The sequence below is a fragment of the Solea solea genome, chromosome 10 (assembly GCF_958295425.1).
Source record: "Solea solea chromosome 10, fSolSol10.1, whole genome shotgun sequence".
NCBI lineage: Eukaryota > Metazoa > Chordata > Actinopteri > Pleuronectiformes > Soleidae > Solea > Solea solea.
In genome coordinates this window covers 23,564,974-23,582,820 of record NC_081143.1, presented here as the reverse complement: position 1 = coordinate 23,582,820, position 17,847 = coordinate 23,564,974, and the positions used below count along the sequence as shown (strand labels likewise).

Sequence of the window (17,847 nt, the reverse complement as noted above, 5' to 3'; positions counted from 1 at the left end):
CCTCACCTCTACACTGTGTCACTGTGCCTGTGAGTTAATCTGTAAACTATATAAAATGGCATTGTAAATGTAAAGGGCAGTCATCCAGAGATAGTGAGCCACTTGGATGCCAGTGTGACTGGAAAAAAGAGAGAGATGTTATGTAATACACAGAGCGAGGGCGAGACGAGGGAGAGAGCATGTGAGGACTTCACAGCCCTGGAGGTTCAGTTGGGGTGAGGTTGCACACGGGGGGTGGGGGGGGGAAGGCTAAGGGAACATTGTTCCGTGAATGATCTGCCGCACAGTGACACTTCCTCACTGCACACTGAGATGAAATCCAAACAGGAAACTCTCTGTCTCTGCCAGTTTCGCCAGTCGCTCGCAAACAAGTCAACAGTCGTCGTCTCCCTCTTTAATTTATGTATGCAACCGTCCTGCATGTCCTCCGCTCTGCGCTGTTTTAGTAACAACAGTCCCTCTGTTGACCTGTTACAGCGACCTTGACAGATCCATCTGAACATGTCGGTGCGTGGCTGTGACACGGTGGTGTGCACAGACTCAGAGAAGAGGTCGGCATGAGGTTCTGAGAAAGAAAAGTAATATTAAATGAGGTTAAATTAAATGTTTTCATTTATTTGCATCCCTGGCCACAGCAAACATCATCATTTTTAACCAATCGCCACAAAACTTGAATTGACTGAGCTGCTCAAAACTTTACATGTGAGACAAGAGACCAGGGTCTCGGGCTGTGAGGTCCTCGCACAATGCTGCTTGCAGCTTTATTTAAAAATGTTCTCTCTGGAGCAGTAGATTTAATATGGGGTTAAAAACACACACACACACACACACACACACATTTGATACCTGAAAAATTCTGCTTCTTTTTTCAGGACAAATCAACTTGAACTTTAGGTTTTCTACAACAACTGAGATTTGCAGAAATTTCATGAGTTTTCATTTACTGTAATAACCTGTGTCCCCTTCCACAGCACATTTAACACAATTCAGGTCAATGAGCCGAGCCTTTCAAGTGGTTAATCTGCACATGGAGCTCAAAAAAACAAGTTGACAATAATTACAGATAATTACACTCTGGACCAGAGTGAGTAGTGGACCTGCTGTCATCGTGTATCATGTAACTCCGAGGCTTGGCTATACTTTCACCTGTTTACTCTTTTTATGTCTCTAGACAGTGTGTGAGTGGTAAGTCATAATCCGCCACGTACAGTACGTGTCTGTCCCGAAACACTTGATAGATGGACTCACCTTTGAACATTAGCTCGTACCCGCCGTGACTCTTATCATGGCACCATAGGTTGTGCTGAAGGTTGGTGTGTTAAAGATCAGCAGTGACTTCATTACTGTACATGCACCCGATCTGTGCCATGGAACCTAAACAGTGTTGGGAAAGCCTGGTCAAAGCCTGGTCAAAGCACATGGCAGAGAGACAGAGAGACAAACCGGGTGGCAAAAAGCCAACCTGACAGATGATTTTTCAGTTGCTCGCAAGCAAAACTGAAGTCAGGATGTCAAAAACATTTCACACAGTTGGCAAAACAGAAGTCTTTGTGGAAGTGTGAATTATTTGTTTCCACACAAAATGAAAACCCACATAGATAGACCAGGACAGAGGACAGGTGAATTCGCCCTAATTGAGGTCCCTGAGTGAGTGAGAACGTATTTGTGACCTTTGACCCATTTTGACTGATACAGTACGTGCTTACATATTTTATTTTGTCAGCACTTTAATTTGTAAAGGTTTGCCTTTAATTAAAAACAATGTGAGATTTGTGACCCCTTGTCCTTTTTGCACGACACAAGAAAGAACACCAACCTTGTTACAAAAGTACATTTTAAACAAGCTACGTGTTTTACTTGAAGTTGAGTACATGTTTAGACCAGTACTCTTACTTGTATGTAAGTCAAATGTTATCAAAATAGCGGTACTTTTACTTATTGCAGTACTCTTTCCACCTCTGCTAGATTAGAAGATTGGATTTTACAAATCGGGGAAAGAGGAGTTGGAAATTGACCAAACTGGAGGCTCAAACAGAAGATAGCATTGATAATGTGTCATGTTTGTTTGTTTTGTGATGATGCTGGGAGGGTTTTTTTCCTAGTACGTCTGAGCTTTAGCAACTTGCATTTCACCCATTCTTATTGTAGAATTAAGTTAGCTGGCTAGTTAGCTAATGAGTTAGTTCATTAGTTAGGTAAGTAGCTAGTTAGTCCGTCAGTTAGCTAGCTAGTTAGTTAGCTTATTGTCCCCTTATTGTCTCATTTTGCAAAAGTAACAGCAGGAAAAAAAAAAAAACATAAATGAAAAAAAAGTATACATTTATAATTAAAGTTAAAGTTAAAGTTAAGATGAGTATTATATGTGGATGCATTTTGCCCTTATAAGTACACAAGTAAAACAAAGTGTGTGTGTATGTGCCTTCAGGTGTGTGTGTGTGTGTGTGTCCACAGTGTACAGTGGCCTTATTTGACTTCTTGTGTGTGTACGCTCAAGTTCAAATCAGGAGAGTCATGCCTCTACCCCCCAACACCCCCACCGCTCTCCCTTGCTGCTCCCCTCTCTCCCTCTCTCCCTCCCTCCCTCCCTCCTTTCTCCATTCCTCGATCCACTTGGACTCACAATCTCTATCAACAGTCTCAGCACTGCAGTGGCTTTCACCGCTCTAATAATCCTCATCCTGTTGTTGGACATCAGGCAGAGATTCCCATCATGTGAGGTTGAGTAATTCTAAACAAATGCAAACGTACAGGAACATACACTGAGCCATTTTAAGCCAAGAGACAGAGACAGAGACAGACGGAGAGAGAGAGGGAGGTTATCGTGGTGGCCAAGTTCATCTGCATTTAGAAATCTTTATCTCTGCTACCACGTGCACGGTTGCCAGTTTGGCTGCGTCCATTTGTAACTGCCACAGAACGAAATCGTTGACGTCGCCGTTTGGTGTCAGTGCTGCTGTCCTGAGGTGAAACGTTTCGATAATGCAGAGAAAAATCATTTATAGATGCGCACTGAAGAGCAGCTTCTAAAATATTTACGCTACACTGTCCCGTTCACCCAGTGTGAGAGTCAAACATGTTCCTTTTCTTTTTCCTATCACTGGAAAGGTCACACCAGGAAGTCAAAATTGTCAAATTGCCCAAAACAATGTCTTTATTTCAAATCCTACCCCGGCTAAAGTTGTTGTTTTCAAATATTGAGCCTTTATGCTTTTATTTCCAGTATTCAGTGAAACATAAATGTTTTTTTTCAAGTGTTTTATGTTCAAATTTCCTTTTTTTTATGACTTCAGGCCACACCGAGTTCCAAGAAAAGTAAAAACACTGTAAAAAATTCATGACGCAACTTGTAAATAAGGACTTGAAATAATTGAACTGCCGAATAAACAACATAAGTTAAGCTCTTTAAAGTTTGTCAAATTGAATTTGCACTTCTCGGCAGCGTTTATCCAATTCTAAACACATAAATGATGTCATTTTTTTTATTCTTCGGATGATTATTGTGATTAAGAGTGGACGCGACCTCTGCTTCATCTCTGCTATAACTTTCCGTTTCATCCCACAAATCAGTGTCCTGAAATGTCCCGTCTACTGGAAAAACACATGCAGACAGACTGATTAATCTTCATTTCTCCACAGAGGAAAAACAAGAAGGAGACACAGAGAGGGAGAGAGAGAGAAAGAGAGAGAGATGGAATTTAATTACACATCTGTCCTCAGCAAACCTTCCCTCAGAGGCTCAACATTCAAGTTTTTAATCTGTGTTTCGATGACCATTAAATATGGATCTGCAGGAAGAAGACGGAGGATTCTGTGATAATAAATCAAATTAAGTTGTAATGTGTTTTTTTTATTAATACAGCATTATCTAATTGGGATTTCACCTAAAATAAAACCTGCAACTCTATAACCAAGCATGTTAGTAAATGATGCAGAAATGATATCGGTATACCTACAAATAAGGGATTATTTTGAGAAGGAGATTTAAACTAATACAATAAACAGAATTGTTGAGGTAATCCAGAAATCATAATGCAGAGTAATCTCAGATGTCCTCTCTGTATATTAAAGAAAAATGGGGGAAAAGAATTGAAGGAACAAATAACTGAGGGAGAATGGTATAATATTTGTAAAACACAGTGCACGGCTACTATAGCTCCAGGATTTGGAGAGAATTCAATTCAAAAAAAATGTGACCAGATTTCTATTAACTCAACCAACAGCCATGTTGGCCATCATGTGGATACTTGTGGAGATCTGGACACTCATATATTATGGTCTTGCCAAAAGATTACAGGATACTGGGATACTAAGATATGATGGGATACCTAAAACATGCAAGATACTACTTGTTGGGAAACAAGTATCGTCTTAAAATACTACTAACGACAAGCAAATAAAAAAAGCAATTATGAGATTATGGTATAAAACAGAACAGATCAGAAGTGGCTGAGATATTTGTCATGGAAATGTTGACACATAAATAAGTGCAATTTTAACAATATTATGGCTAAATTTACCATTCACACGTGTGAATTACAACGTATGGATCTACAAAGGCACAAACTATTTAGTCACGAGTATCTGGAGCTGAACAATATATTCAGCTGCAACATGCAACTTAACCAACCAATAAATGGGGCAACATTTTTATACACTGTACCTTTAAAGCTTTAGCACAAGATCGTGACGACAACGTGATGTAAAAAAAGAAGAGGCAGAAACTCCAAAGTGGATGTGGTGTGTGCATTTGTTTGATTGTTTGTTTGACTTTTCGGGCGAAAAAACAGGTCAGAGCTGTGCCTCTGTCCTCGTTTCACCTCTCAGTCACAGATCACGAGCCCTTGACCGCTGCGCTAAAATAAACTCATTCTGCAGATGGAGCCTCATGACTATCTCTAAGGTGTTTTAGTCAACGTATTGTGGAGTCAACCATTGTCAGAGTGAATAACAGATTAATAAAGAGTATATCTGTCACATCACGATTACCCCCTCTATGCTCACCTGATTTGAACCTGTACAGCAGGGATGTCAAAACTCAAATGACCTGGGGCTTAGATTTAATATTCCATCATGTCATGATTAGGATATTCATGGTGATATTTCACCAAATTTCAAAGTGAAAGTGTTTTTTATATGGAATGATGTATACTTTACAATATGAACATGTTTATGATGCTAGATAAAACTATGAATATCAAAGACAGACAGAAATAATTAAAAAAAATAGGTAAATAATAACACGGACAACTGTAATCATAACACAAAACAAGCTTATATATATATTAATGTTTAAATTAAAGTGCTGATTGCAACCGAATGTCTTATTATTATTATTACAATTTATCACCTCACTGGCAGCTGCGGTTTGGCCGTGTTGTCATCATAACATGATATTAAGTGGTGGGCCGCATGTAAGCGACTGGAGGGCTGTATATGGCCCGCGGGCCACCTGTTTGACACCTCTGCTGTACAGGGTCAGGTTCTGCGGACACAATCTGCTTCGTTGCAGAACAAAAGTCATCGATACGTGCCGTCATCAGACTTTTAAAGTACTTAAATTACGTAATATGTGTTACTGTATTTTCTTTATTGCGTCAACGTTAATGTGTGTTGTTTTATTATGGCCCTTGGGCATAATAAAGATACCTTGAACCATTTCAAAAGGTGTACCTAATAAAGTGATGATGAGTGTATATGTAATGTATGATATGACATAATATAATATAATATATCTGAGTATTATATTGTCTGAGCATGCATTGAAATGTTGGTAAGTGCGGGGTTTAGAGGAGAACGCTCTATAATGTGACATAACCAGGATGAATCAGTAAATACCAAGTTATATAAACAGACTGGCATCCTAATCTCAACCTCACCCATATTACGCAGCTGCGGCGTCATAGCAGAGTGCTGTCACCTAAAGGCCAAAGGCTGGCATTACAATTTTCTTACAATAAATGAGGTTTCAACAGCACTTTTTACAGCATTTGAGGTCTTTATTGAGATTATGACGATAAAAATAAATCAAAAGCTCTGCTGAGAATAGAAAAAATATTTGTACAAGGATAAAAATATCTTATGTCACTTTAAAAGATTAATAATAATAATAAATATGTTGCTTATTCTTTAGATGAGAAGTCTGCTTGATGAGAAAGAAAGAAAGAAAAGAAAAAAAGGCGCACTTACATTTTACTTAAATTATAATTCAACAAACAAAGACATAAAGTGTTGATTTAAAAAAAACTACATAACTCTGCCTTTCCTGTACAATCATTTACTTCAAAGTTACAATCATTTATGGGGGTGAGGGTTCGGTGAAGGGAAAGCAGATAAAGATGTCACAGCATTGCAGAGGTGGAGCATGACTTTGTTCTGCTGCACATGCTACATACATTTTTAGTTTTAGTTGTTGTTGTTTGTTTTTGTTAGTGTTTAAGTCTGCTGTCTTTGTGCCCAGAGTGTGTACAGTGTGTGCCCTTATTGCAATACATATGAGTACAAGGTTTGGCTGTTCACTTTGGGGGCCACGCGGCCATTTTAGACAGGTACATGTATGTAAAGAAGAATGGTGAATGGTGGCTGAGTTCCATTTAGCTTCCTCAGTTTCAGGTCTGTGATCAGTAACACCCGTGCTTTTCCTGCTAAATCATGTCAAAATGGCCGCTTCATGTGAAACTTATTAAAGGTGGGGTGGGAGATCCTAGCTTTTTGGCTTGCTAAATCCAACAAGACAGTTGCAGCGACGTTATGACAGAAAAGCTGCCAACAACAGGTGTCGGTCGCAAACGAAAGACGTTTTTAGGGAAAAGCTACTGCCAAGAAAAAGGGCTGATGCCGAAAAACTAAAAAGTGATGTTTCCACTGGACAGGTAGGCGAACCTTATGTCTGTGACCTTATTATTTGATGTTTTTCGGGCATCACGTTGTCATTTGAGTAGCATCCAAAAAAAACGCTAGCGTAACCGAAAAGTATCGAAAGTTAGCGATGCCGCGCAGTGCTCGTGAATCTGTGTTTGTTGTTGTCTGAAGAAAGAAAAGACTTTTTGAATTCAACTGTTTGTTCAGGATCTCCAACCCGACCTTTAATGCGAGACATAAAGAATGAGCTTTAATGGTTGCGTTTTAAGTATCGAGGCATCATGACGTTTAACGAAGGTCCCAAAAGTCTTATCTCGATGATGTCCAAGTAACTACTTTAACTTATTTCAATCTATACTGGATCCTACGCTGCCACATTAAAGGTCCACTGAGTAACACTTTGGCAAACATTGACTGTACTACTGTATTAACTTATAATCAAGCATTAAAATAAAATACATTTGGTTCTTCCAAAGATGTTTATGTGTAGTTTAGGTGAGGCCTTGCTTTGTGGACACGGCCATCCTGCTCTGCCAACATTTGCAGCCAAAATGGCCAAACCAGCCCAAGCCTCCATTTTGGGTTTTATTAAAGCAGAAGTTGAGCACGCAAACAGAGATAAATAACAACATTTCTGGCACGCAAAGGCCACCGTAGTTCCCTGACACACTTGGGGAAGAAAGCGGTTTAAATCACAGTCACACCAATTAGATACGACTGCGAAATGTTAACTGACGTTTAAATCAAGTGAGTAGTAGGCTTATATTTCACATTTAATTGGATTTCCATTTGCTATAAGCAGAGTCTCCCCCTGGTGGTTATTCAGTATATACTTGATTAGTTTCACCCAGCAAACCAGAAGTTTGTAGTTACGGGTCTTGAAAAGCGTAACTTCCTTTAAAGATTAAAGCTGAAGACCAAAGATTTCGCTTTGGCTGCTACGAGCACAAAACACCTGGAGTGACCAAGTAGCACATGTGGGTAACACGAGTCTCTTATGTTTGTCTCGCTGTATCAATTTGATACTAAGCTATTTGTCGTATAAGTAGTAAAATATGAGAGCAGTGCAATCATTTCTTTTATCTAAAGAATATTTCATTTTATAGATGCTTAAAGAAAAAAATAACAACAAAGTAAACTGCAACATATATTTTTAAAGATTCCCTGAGTGCAGCGATTACTCAGTTAAATAGTAATGCTGGTTTTAATGTCAGTTTGAAAGGGCTCATGTGTTAATCTATGTACATGAGTGTGTGTGTGTGTGTGTGTCTTCAGTTGTGTCTCTTCATGTGCAGAGCCAGGTGGTCAGAGCGGGAGAAGGCTCTCTGACACAGCAGACACTCGTAGGGTTTCTGGCCCGTGTGCTTGCGATAGTGGCGCGTCAGCTCGTCGGAGCGGGCGAACTTCCAGCTGCAGCCCTCCCATGGACAGTGGTAAGGCTTTTCCCCTGATGACATAAGAAGAATAAGAAAGGGAGTCATAAAATGAAATCATATTCCATAAACCAAATGTGGTTTCTGTGGTTTACCTGTGTGGGTGCGAAGGTGAGCCTTGAGGTGTGAGCTCTTGGTGTAGGTCTTGATGCAGCCTGGGTATTCACAGCTGTGGATGGCCGGCCTCTTCTTCCCTGTGGCCCTTCGCCCACGCTTCCCTTCCACCCCAGCAGGGGGCAGCTGGGGTCCAATGAGCATGGGCTGCTGGTGAAGGGGCAGGTGACCAGTTGCATGGCCGTGACTGTGACTGTAGTCACAGAATAACGTGGCGTTGTTGTTGAAGTTGGGCATGTAGCCGTAGTGTCGGGGGTCAGGGTTCAAAGCTTGAGTTGGCATGAATCTGCTGTCTGGGAGGGTCACAGTCATCTGGGGGTGCTGCTGGGAGTAGTAGGAGTTGTAGTCCCAAGATGTGACCTTACCTTGGTTGCCTCTGCTTCCTTGTGGGAATCCATACTGATCTACATCAACTGAAGTCCGCCTCGTGTGGTCCTCGTCATAACCCCGGTGGTACAGCTGTGGCTGGACCGTTGTGGCCTGAGCAGGGGGCAGAAGCCCGGCGACGAGGCTGCCGCTGCTCGCCGGCACACACTCTGGACCCGGCTGGCTCTCAAAGGTGCTTCCGTCTTGGTACACTCCCACAGCATGACACGCTGTGTTTGGGTCATGCTGTGGGAGCTGCTGATCGGTGTTTTCCAGGGAGGGGTTGAAGTCAGGCGAGGGGTTGCTCCAATCAGAGAGCAGGAACTCGATGTCCCATGATGCCCGGCTGTCATCGTCCAGGAGCTCCTCTGTGACTTGCTTAGAGGCCTGCAGCTGCTCAGTGCTGCTGGGTGACAGTTTGTTACTGAGAGAGTCCGGAGGCAGAGAGACGCCCTCAGGCTTCCAGACCTAGATGTTTTCCAAAAATAAAGTGTTACAGAAGACATAATGTATGTTACATGGATTATTTATTCCTTCAGAGTTATTACACATTCCTTCCTTTGTTGTTCATTTGTTTTAATTTGCAATCTGCAAATCATAAAGTAATCAATGTCTTTAATAAGGGAGATGTTAACACAACAAAAAGACTGCAGCACACTTCACAAGTCATTAGAAAAACAGTTTTCTTTGTGGCTAAACAGCGGGAACATTAGCTCACTTTTGTCCAAAGCAACAACAAGTGCATTTGTAAACCAGAGAAAAATTGAAGTGTAAATACTGTTACTTTCTTTAAATAATTGAAAACATGCCCTCATAACCATATTAGAGTATGGTTCCTTATGCCGTGGGTTCTCAAAGTCTACAGACAGAAAATTGACTTAACACTGGGTTTCTCTTTCTCTTTCTCTTGGGACACAAACAAAACCTGCTTTCCCCAAGTCAGGTGTAAAAGCTTACCTTTTTTTGGACTAATAGCAACAAATGGAAAAGTACATTTCCACTGTGTAAAGAGTAAATTGTGTGTGAAATGCACAACTGACCAAAATCACTGTTACATTAATGAGATTCTCATATTGGAATGTCTTGTTTTTGACTCCAGCTCAGAGACAACAGTTAGCACTGGACACTATTTGATTCTCGTCAAACACAAGTCGAGGTGAACGTGATACTTACTTTCATACTGTCGGCGGAGTGAGCGATGCTGGAGAAGGAGCTGAAGGACGGGAGCGCGGCCTGTGTAACAGCCATCAAGCACTTTGATCAACAGTTATTTAACAGTAGTAGAATTTCTCTCGTCTTTTTTTTTTTTTCTTTTTTTGCTTTTTCTTTGTCTTTTTTTTCTTTTACATGACCGTCGTCCCCTCAGCTAACAGAAGGTCAAAGCCAGGCTCAGTCAGTAGGTCGCTCATTAGTTACAGTCCACACTTCAGTGCTGAAAGGCCTCACAAACTGACAAAACCCCTCGTCTCCATTCCTCCTCTTGATATCTCTCCCTCCTCTTGCTTGTCTATCTCTCTCAGCCTGCGAGTCATCCTTCAAATCTCTCTTTTTCATGTAGGTTCTGACCGTTAAGAAGGTGGAGCGTAAGCCAGACCATCTCAGCTGCTTACGTGTGTTTTTCTTGCTTTAAGACTGTTCTTTTTGTTTTTTTTACAATCGCCAACTCTCTTCTTTCTCACCTCCACTCTCTGTCTTCCTGTTCTGTGGCATTCAGAGCAAAAACAATGTGCGGTTTATTTTTACCAAGAAACGATATATAGTGTTTATAGTGCAATTATAAAATTATTATTAATGATATTACTGTTCAAATCAGGGCTGAATGCACCAAAACTGAGGCTAATGTAATACTCCCTTTACAAAGGAAACACATCATATATTTCAAACACTGATAATTAATACCAAACATCGAGGCCCAGTTAATATAATTGAAGAAGAACAATTGATACGAACAAATATTAAAAATGAGTCTGTCTGTTAGTCTTGTGGAAATACATTTTTGAGTTAGTTAGTAAGCAAAGTTCTTTTGTCTTCACATTTAATTTAGTTAATTAAAAAGGTCAACGTAAACTATGATGACTATCACCAATAAATTGGCCTTTGTGATCGTGAAAAAACTAACAGATTTGAATAGGAAAGGTAACTTCATTCTGTCGGTTGTATTGACTTTGAATAAAGTCAACAGAGAAAAAAGAAAACGCAGAAAAGTAGGAAAATTAAGACAAAATAAGAGCCTAAATAAGAGACTAAGTACCAGCTTCTACAAAATCTACAAAAGTATTAAACCACTATTTTCTTTATTAAACTAATAAAAAGTAATAAATTAAATGAATGTGATGGGTTACCCACTGACAGGACTGGATATAATATTCATTATGGCTTGCAGACATTCACTGTCAGTGTACAAAACAAACAAACAAACAAACACACACAGACACACACAGACACACACAAACACACACAGGTGTGTGTATCAGGAGTATCTGACACACATCACAACTCTGAGTGTGTAAACTGTCTTATTTATGGTGACTTTACGGCCCATAGTTTTAACACGCGTGCATGCACATGCACACACAAACACACACACAGATCTGATGCAGAACGTCTTCCCACTGACAAAGTGCAGCTCTGACTTCTGAGAAGACCTGTGTGTGGGAGGTGATTATATTCTGCCAACTGTTTATCTGTGAACGCGGGGCAGACACGGGCTGCTGTCTTCTCACAGATAATGGAGCCGTGACTGCTGCTGATCCCCGATGGCCCAGCAGCCCACAGATAAAGACACTCTTTCTCCCCCCCGAGAGTGACGGCTGTGTGAGACATCCACGTCCACAGGCTGAGAGCTAGTGGAGGACACCTTCACACAAGAGCCTCTTTATTTAAAGTTGTATGATGTGCTTTTTTTTTAATGATTAAACTAAGTAACACTGCAATAACATTCACTTCAGGGCCTTTTCCATTTTGTTTAGCAGTTAGCAGAATTTAAACAATAAAAACAACTAGAGAAACTAAAGTGATAAACCTGAACATAGGACAATATGGACACACACGCCACAACCAAACTTGTCCCCCTTTTTTTTTTTACAAAACTGCCAATTAAGTGTAATAAAAAAAACAATAAAAGCAACTAATAAATACAGTGCAATGAAGAATTTAAAATTCATAGCATTGATTGCACAAGGAACAAAGGAAAATTAGTTAATCAGCTGTATGGAGATAGGTAATTCAGGAAGTGTATGTATCTGTGATACAACAATGATATCATGTTTATCATTTAATCATCAACAAGGATGTATAATAATTCCATAACTTGGACAAAAACAGAAAAAGAATGGATGATTTTATGTCCACAGAACCTCACTATTCCTAGTTCAATGTCAGGGATTTTCTCTGTATTTAACTTTTTTTTTACTATTTATTGACTATTTACAAGTGAAATTGGGATCAGTTACTTAATTTACATTCATTAGCTTTAAATGTTATGTATACATATATACACAGACAAATAAATGTATATATATATATACACACATATATATGAAAAAAAAATATATATATATATGTGAACTGTTCTCTTATCACTAGAAGTAAGTAACCATACTTCTAATACTCATTGGGTCAATATCAACACAGGTCAGTCCATCTTCAGCTCCCTCTAGCGGTTACATTATGTCACTGCGTCTCTGTGTTTACAAGTGAATGTAAAAAAAAGCCTACAAAACGTTTTTAGACGAGCAAATTCTAGAAAAAAACATAAATCATGTTTGAAAAATTGTCTAAATTCAGGAGAAAAAAAAAACCCAAAACTGTACACCCTATTTCCCTGCCTTCACGTAGAACCGACTCGCTGTTGCCATAGCAACGTCACGCGCAGTCGGACCGCAGGAGAAGTTGGCAGCAGGAATCATCGGCTCAAACATCTGTTTACGAACGACTTGTGACGCGTTTCGGTGAGTTTCCCCTGTTGTGAGATAACTTATGTGTTTTCTTTCTTCTCTAGTACAATAATTTAGATTTTTTTTAAAGTTTAATCATGCCTATGTTGTTGTCCACCCTAGAAAAAGTGCACTGTTGGCTAACCAACCTGTATGAAATCTGCAGCCATTTTGTAGAGTGGTTCACAGGAGGAAAATCACACGTGTTGTCACCCTGTGGAAATACTGATAGTATGAAGTGCTGAATATTAACTATTCATATAGCACTTTTACAGAAAATACTGTTTAAAACATCAAGATAATATAATTATATGAATAAAATAATAAATAAATACAATAAAATGGATCAGGACTGAGACCTGATAAAGGCAGAGAGATTTAAAGGAGGATAGGAGGACTTTTAAACAACACTACCTCAGCCGGTATCGCTTGTTTTTACACAATCTACTGAACTGTTGCTCTCAGCACAGGAGCGATATTATCTAAAAACCCAGGTATTGTGGGCATTGTGTCTTTGAGTGTACAGATGGAGGCGTCCTCCTCACAGAGCAGAGGTAGTGGCAGGGGCCTGTGGAACAACGCCAGGCCTGCTCCGTACAGCAAGGACACCCAGGACATGCTGAGATGTGAGACGATGCACCTACATGTATTGATTATTCTGGATTATGTGGAGGGGTTAGGTGAACATCATACACAGAAGGAGGAAGTGATGGAGGGATATCACTGTTTTTGTTTGTTTCAGATAACGATATCACATTATGTGTATCTATCTATTGATAAAGATTTCAGTCTGATACGGCTCAAACATGCTCTTAAATCTACTAGTGAGACAGTAGTTTATGACTCATCCACACACACCACTCCCTTTACCAATGGTGTCATGGAATTATGGTGACCTACACACAAGCCACAAAGGATGTCATTTTGTTATGTTTGCCTAGTCATTTGTTTTGCTTGAAATGATGAAAAGCTCTGGCTGGTTTGTCTGTTTGGGCTGCTGTAGAAACATGGCAGCACAAGGAACCCAAACGCTTTTTATTTTAAAGACGTTACACACTTATACAAACAAACTTATGAGTAGTATATTCAATTTCTTTTTTTTTTTTTAAACTCTTCTAAATGTTACACACTGGAACCTTTAATGACAGTTGTTGTAGGGACACTTTTCTCACCTGTCCATTTCCAGCCATTTTAAAACAGATAAAACAAATATTCTGGCTGCATAAAAGAGGAAATAAACAGCCCACATTATGGATCAGTCAAAATGCTGTTGCTGCTTTTTATGTATACAAAAAGAGACTTTGCTGTTTTGTAATTTTCCTCTATTATCCTTTAATAAATCCTCATGGCTGACACGTTAACTGCAGCATGGCAAATGTCCAGTCCTTAGATTATTTCTTTATCTATCACGTGACATGCATAGTGAAGCAGTAATGTGATATATAAGTAATTAGCCATAATGGATTTTACCCATATCGATACTCAGTATTGCATCGGGCCATTGCCAGGTAATTAATAGTGTTTTGTCACTGTCTGTGTGTTTTACTTGTGTTGTCTTTTGTTTCATCACACTCTTTTCCTCTGCTCAGTAATGATGCAGGAGTCACAGCTCAGCAACCTCCAGAGAAAACAGATCAATGAATGTCTGAAAAGTAAGTGTGAGGGCCTCGTGATGAGAGGTTGGAAGGTTTGGTTATTACTCAAGTATAATAATCAAGTGCAGATAGAGCCTAAGACATTCTGTATATACCATATATTGACAATGTTGCCAATAGTAATTATAATAATAGCGGGCCCGGATAGATTCCTTGCTGCACTCCACCCTCAACACACTGTTTAAAATCACTTCTATCGCCACATTAAAAGCTTTTCCTCCACAGATGGAGCAGCTTTGCCACTGGTCCCTGACCACACGTCACCAACCGCTCCCGCTCAGCCTAAATCCAGTAAATCTGTCCACAAACACCTGCCAGGCAAGCCTCAGAGACGCAGCGCTGAGTCATGTCGTTCTGGGAACAGCTACGTCAGAGAAAGGTTCTGGCCCGCCCCGACCAGTATGTTCTCGGAGCATAATGCTTTTACTAGTGTTGCACACTTTTGTTTTGTCGTTATTTTGTTTTTTTTATATTCTGCAACATTGAGTCACAAACCTTTTTGTTCCACTCTGGTTCCAGGAGACTTGGAGAAGGAGAAGAGGAGGCTTCAGCATATGATGGCAACAGGACAGGAAGAGCCCACAGCTGCATCTTCCCCAAATGTTCCTACATGCTGGAGCTCAGGAGTGATGGAGGAGAGAGACCGGTACCAGGAGGGTGAGACTGCCTGCACAGAAACAATCGACACAAAATGTTCCCCATTATCACAAAAGCAAACCACATTTGAATTGAATGGAATGACAGGGCATGACGATCATGTTGATAGTCTTGTTTCTCTTTATTTACCAAGTCTAACATCAGCCTGTTTGTCTCCTGCAGTTCTGGACGAGATCGAGGAAAGGCGACAGTTTCTGTCAGAAATGGCTTCTCTAGGTCAGGAGAAGAAGTACATGAGTATCATCAACACTGAAATATCCCAGGTAAATATGCACGGTCCAGGCTCGTCTTCAGTACATCGTAAGTTTTTACCACTTAGACTTATGAACAAAAACAATAATAGCACTGTAAATACACTCACTGTGGCAGGAGCAGCGCTCACTGTGGCCTCCTGCTGCCTCAGGATTCAACGTGTCGTGGATTCTGAAATACGTAGAGCAGCCTGTCTGGCATCAACAACCATGTCACGTTCAAAGTCACTGGAATCCCCTTTTTCATATGTGCAGTAACAAGCAGTTGAACATGTGTACACAGGGTAACAAGTGTAACTGAAGCATAATCTTTGCTAAAACAATCAGATTTGATGCAAATATAGTTGAATATCAATGCTATTCCTCAATCACAGGCACACAGCACACTAACTTACTGCAGGGTACTGTGCATCCCATCACCACATACCATGGACTTATTACAAGAACTGGACACCTCGAAAACAGGGACACGGGCATTTATAGAACTTTATATTCTATATATTTAATTCATAGATTTTAATTTCCGTAAAGCCGTCCATATATGAACAAAATGTATGACACAATTTCTTTAAATGATACAGAATTTAAAGGTCATTCGCATTAATTCCCAAACAAAAGTTCATCGGGAATTGTCCTCCCCTTTGTAGCCATAGGTGTACCTAATTAAGCAGCGAGTAAGTGTTTAATCCTACAGAGCAGATCTATTGCACTTTAAATAGAGCTCTACAAGACAAAAGTTACATATATTTTTTCTTTCTGGCACCAAGCTCTGAAACTTGTCTTTGTGTCTCAACCCAAATCCAGAAAATAAGAGAACTGGAGGCTCTGGATAAGGACCACAGCGACGTCCAAAAAGAGGGAACAGCGTGCACCGCGGACGACACATAACAGTGGAGACCAACTGCTGGTCGTTACTTTAAAATCATGACGTGTCCTCTAATAACACAGAGGACATGTCATCTTCATCTTTGGCACCTGGTGGATTTCTTTTCCTCACATCCAGTTGTATTTTGTTTAATCTTGTTAAAACAGTCTGATGTCCTCTTGGGAGGAGGAAGTGTCTCTGCAAAATAAATCAAAACAACCTACACAAAACATAACATACACCCGTACAGTTGAGGCATATAACGGTAGTAAAGACGAAAAAAAAGGTCAGAATGTGAAAGTGTTAAACTCACAGAAGACAGCATAATCTGGTTGGATTAATTTATTTTAGTCCTCTGCCTTCCAGTGTCAGTATCTCGGATATAATCCTGCTGCTGCGTTAGGACGATGCTACTGTACAGAAGAAGCCCTTGGATTCAGCTGGAGAGGAAGACGGGCACAGAGCAGACACACAGTGGACTTAACCATTTACAATGGAGGACAGACAGACAGACCGACAGACAGACACTCTAAATGACAGAACAGAACCAGGAGTCCAAACAATACAGGTTTTATGAAGTCAGCCGCAACAAATGACACCAACTAGACTATGCAAATTAAATAAAATGGCAAAATTACCATAATGTCTCTTATCCACATTTAAAGGCAAAACACTGAAATACAAATGAAGAAAGGCAAAGTACATGTATATAAATTAATGATTGCATATTCAGGTTTCCTCCCAGTGGTTAAAAATGTTTTTGTCTGCAGTTATTAAAATGCTGAATATTTGACTCATTTGCTCATACTCATTATTGCATGTGTGACCTTTTCATATCAATGAAATAATTTAATACTTAAAAAAAGAAACACCTCACATTTCCTGCAGTTGATCAGTTTTGAATCCCACTCTTGCTTCCGTTCACAGTTACTGTATAAACTGTAACTGTGTGTGTGAGAAGGTTTGAACAAACAAACAATTGTGATATAGCAGCTAAAAGAGCTTAGGTAACCATCGCTGATGACGTTTCAAGGGTGGATGTCGCAAATTTGAATGCAGGATTCATCTATTAAAAAATACTAGTACCACAGGCTCAAACCAGATGTAACATAAAAACCTCTAAAGGCTCAATTATTGTTCTACGACAAAATGAGAACTATTTTCATCATGGATGAATCCATTCGTTGATGATGAAATTATTTTTTTTTAAATCTGTAATTTCAGCCTCTTAAATGTGAATATTTTCTTGTTTCTTTGCTCCTTTACGACACTAAACCATCTTTGGTATCTGGACAAAACAAGAAGTTCATCATTATTCATCATTTGTTGACTTTTTTTATGAACAAACCAGCCAATTATTTGAGAAATCAATGGGTAGATTTATCGATAACAACAATTACAGTATCCACCACTTGTGCTTTGAAGGCTGACTGTGTAATAAGGACGAGAATTTAAAAAAACAAACACTAAAAAGTCACGGATGACAGAGATAAACCACCATTCAATCGACTTCATTAAAGGTGAATTAATCAATCAATCAATCAATCAATCAATCACACGACTGTTGACCCTCAATAAAAAGAGCAGCGCAGCGTTGCTGTGCAGGGATAGTGATGAAAACAACTCTACACGTCACTAGCTTGAAAGGTCTGCGAGCTGTGAGCTCTTAAAGCACTTGAGTTTTTCTTTTTTAATAATGTCTGTTTTAAAACA

At 39.7% G+C, this 17,847-nt stretch overlaps 2 protein-coding genes across 3 annotated transcripts; one reads left to right on the top strand and one right to left on the bottom strand.

Annotated features, from left to right (window-relative positions):
* Nucleotides 1-5,991: 5,991 nt before the first annotated feature.
* Nucleotides 5,992-10,324, bottom strand: klf1 (Kruppel like factor 1 (erythroid)). The gene is made up of 3 exons (XM_058639552.1): nucleotides 9,945-10,324; nucleotides 8,387-9,239; nucleotides 5,992-8,305 (listed from the first exon to the last, which is right to left on the bottom strand). The coding sequence occupies exons 1-3, from the start codon at nucleotides 10,017-10,019 to the stop codon at nucleotides 8,130-8,132; spliced, it is 1,104 nt and encodes a 367-aa protein (XP_058495535.1). The 5' UTR covers nucleotides 10,020-10,324; the 3' UTR covers nucleotides 5,992-8,129.
* Nucleotides 10,325-12,640: 2,316 nt separating this feature from the next.
* On the top strand, nucleotides 12,641-16,471 carry c10h22orf23 (chromosome 10 C22orf23 homolog). Of its 2 annotated transcripts, none has more exons than XM_058639997.1 (7): nucleotides 12,641-12,721; nucleotides 13,226-13,332; nucleotides 14,296-14,358; nucleotides 14,587-14,760; nucleotides 14,881-15,018; nucleotides 15,181-15,281; nucleotides 16,074-16,471. In XM_058639997.1, exons 2-7 carry the CDS (start codon nucleotides 13,233-13,235, stop codon nucleotides 16,155-16,157), a joined length of 660 nt encoding a protein of 219 aa, XP_058495980.1. In that variant the 5' UTR covers nucleotides 12,641-12,721; nucleotides 13,226-13,232; the 3' UTR covers nucleotides 16,158-16,471. The 2 variants fall into 2 exon arrangements, with proteins under 2 accessions (XP_058495980.1, XP_058495979.1); XM_058639996.1 differs by having other exon boundaries at nucleotides 12,645-12,721; nucleotides 13,233-13,332.
* Nucleotides 16,472-17,847: the final 1,376 nt, after the last annotated feature.

What these genes read in the sequence shown, in the direction of transcription:
- klf1 (XM_058639552.1), bottom strand. Translation starts at nt 10,019, where the DNA reads ATGGCTGTTACACAGGCCGCGCTCCCGTCCTTCAGCTCCTTCTCCAGC. An exon ending in ACTCCGCCGACAGTATGAAA is followed by an intron (nt 9,240 to 9,944) that starts GTAAGTATCACG and finishes GAAAACATCTAG; the next exon opens with GTCTGGAAGCCTGAGGGCGT. An exon ending in TCACCTTCGCACCCACACAG is followed by an intron (nt 8,306 to 8,386) that starts GTAAACCACAGA and finishes TTATGTCATCAG; the next exon opens with GGGAAAAGCCTTACCACTGT.
- c10h22orf23 (XM_058639997.1), top strand. Translation starts at nt 13,233, where the DNA reads ATGGAGGCGTCCTCCTCACAGAGCAGAGGTAGTGGCAGGGGCCTGTGG. An exon ending in GAGAGACCGGTACCAGGAGG is followed by an intron (nt 15,019 to 15,180) that starts GTGAGACTGCCT and finishes TGTCTCCTGCAG; the next exon opens with TTCTGGACGAGATCGAGGAA. An exon ending in TCAACACTGAAATATCCCAG is followed by an intron (nt 15,282 to 16,073) that starts GTAAATATGCAC and finishes ACCCAAATCCAG; the next exon opens with AAAATAAGAGAACTGGAGGC.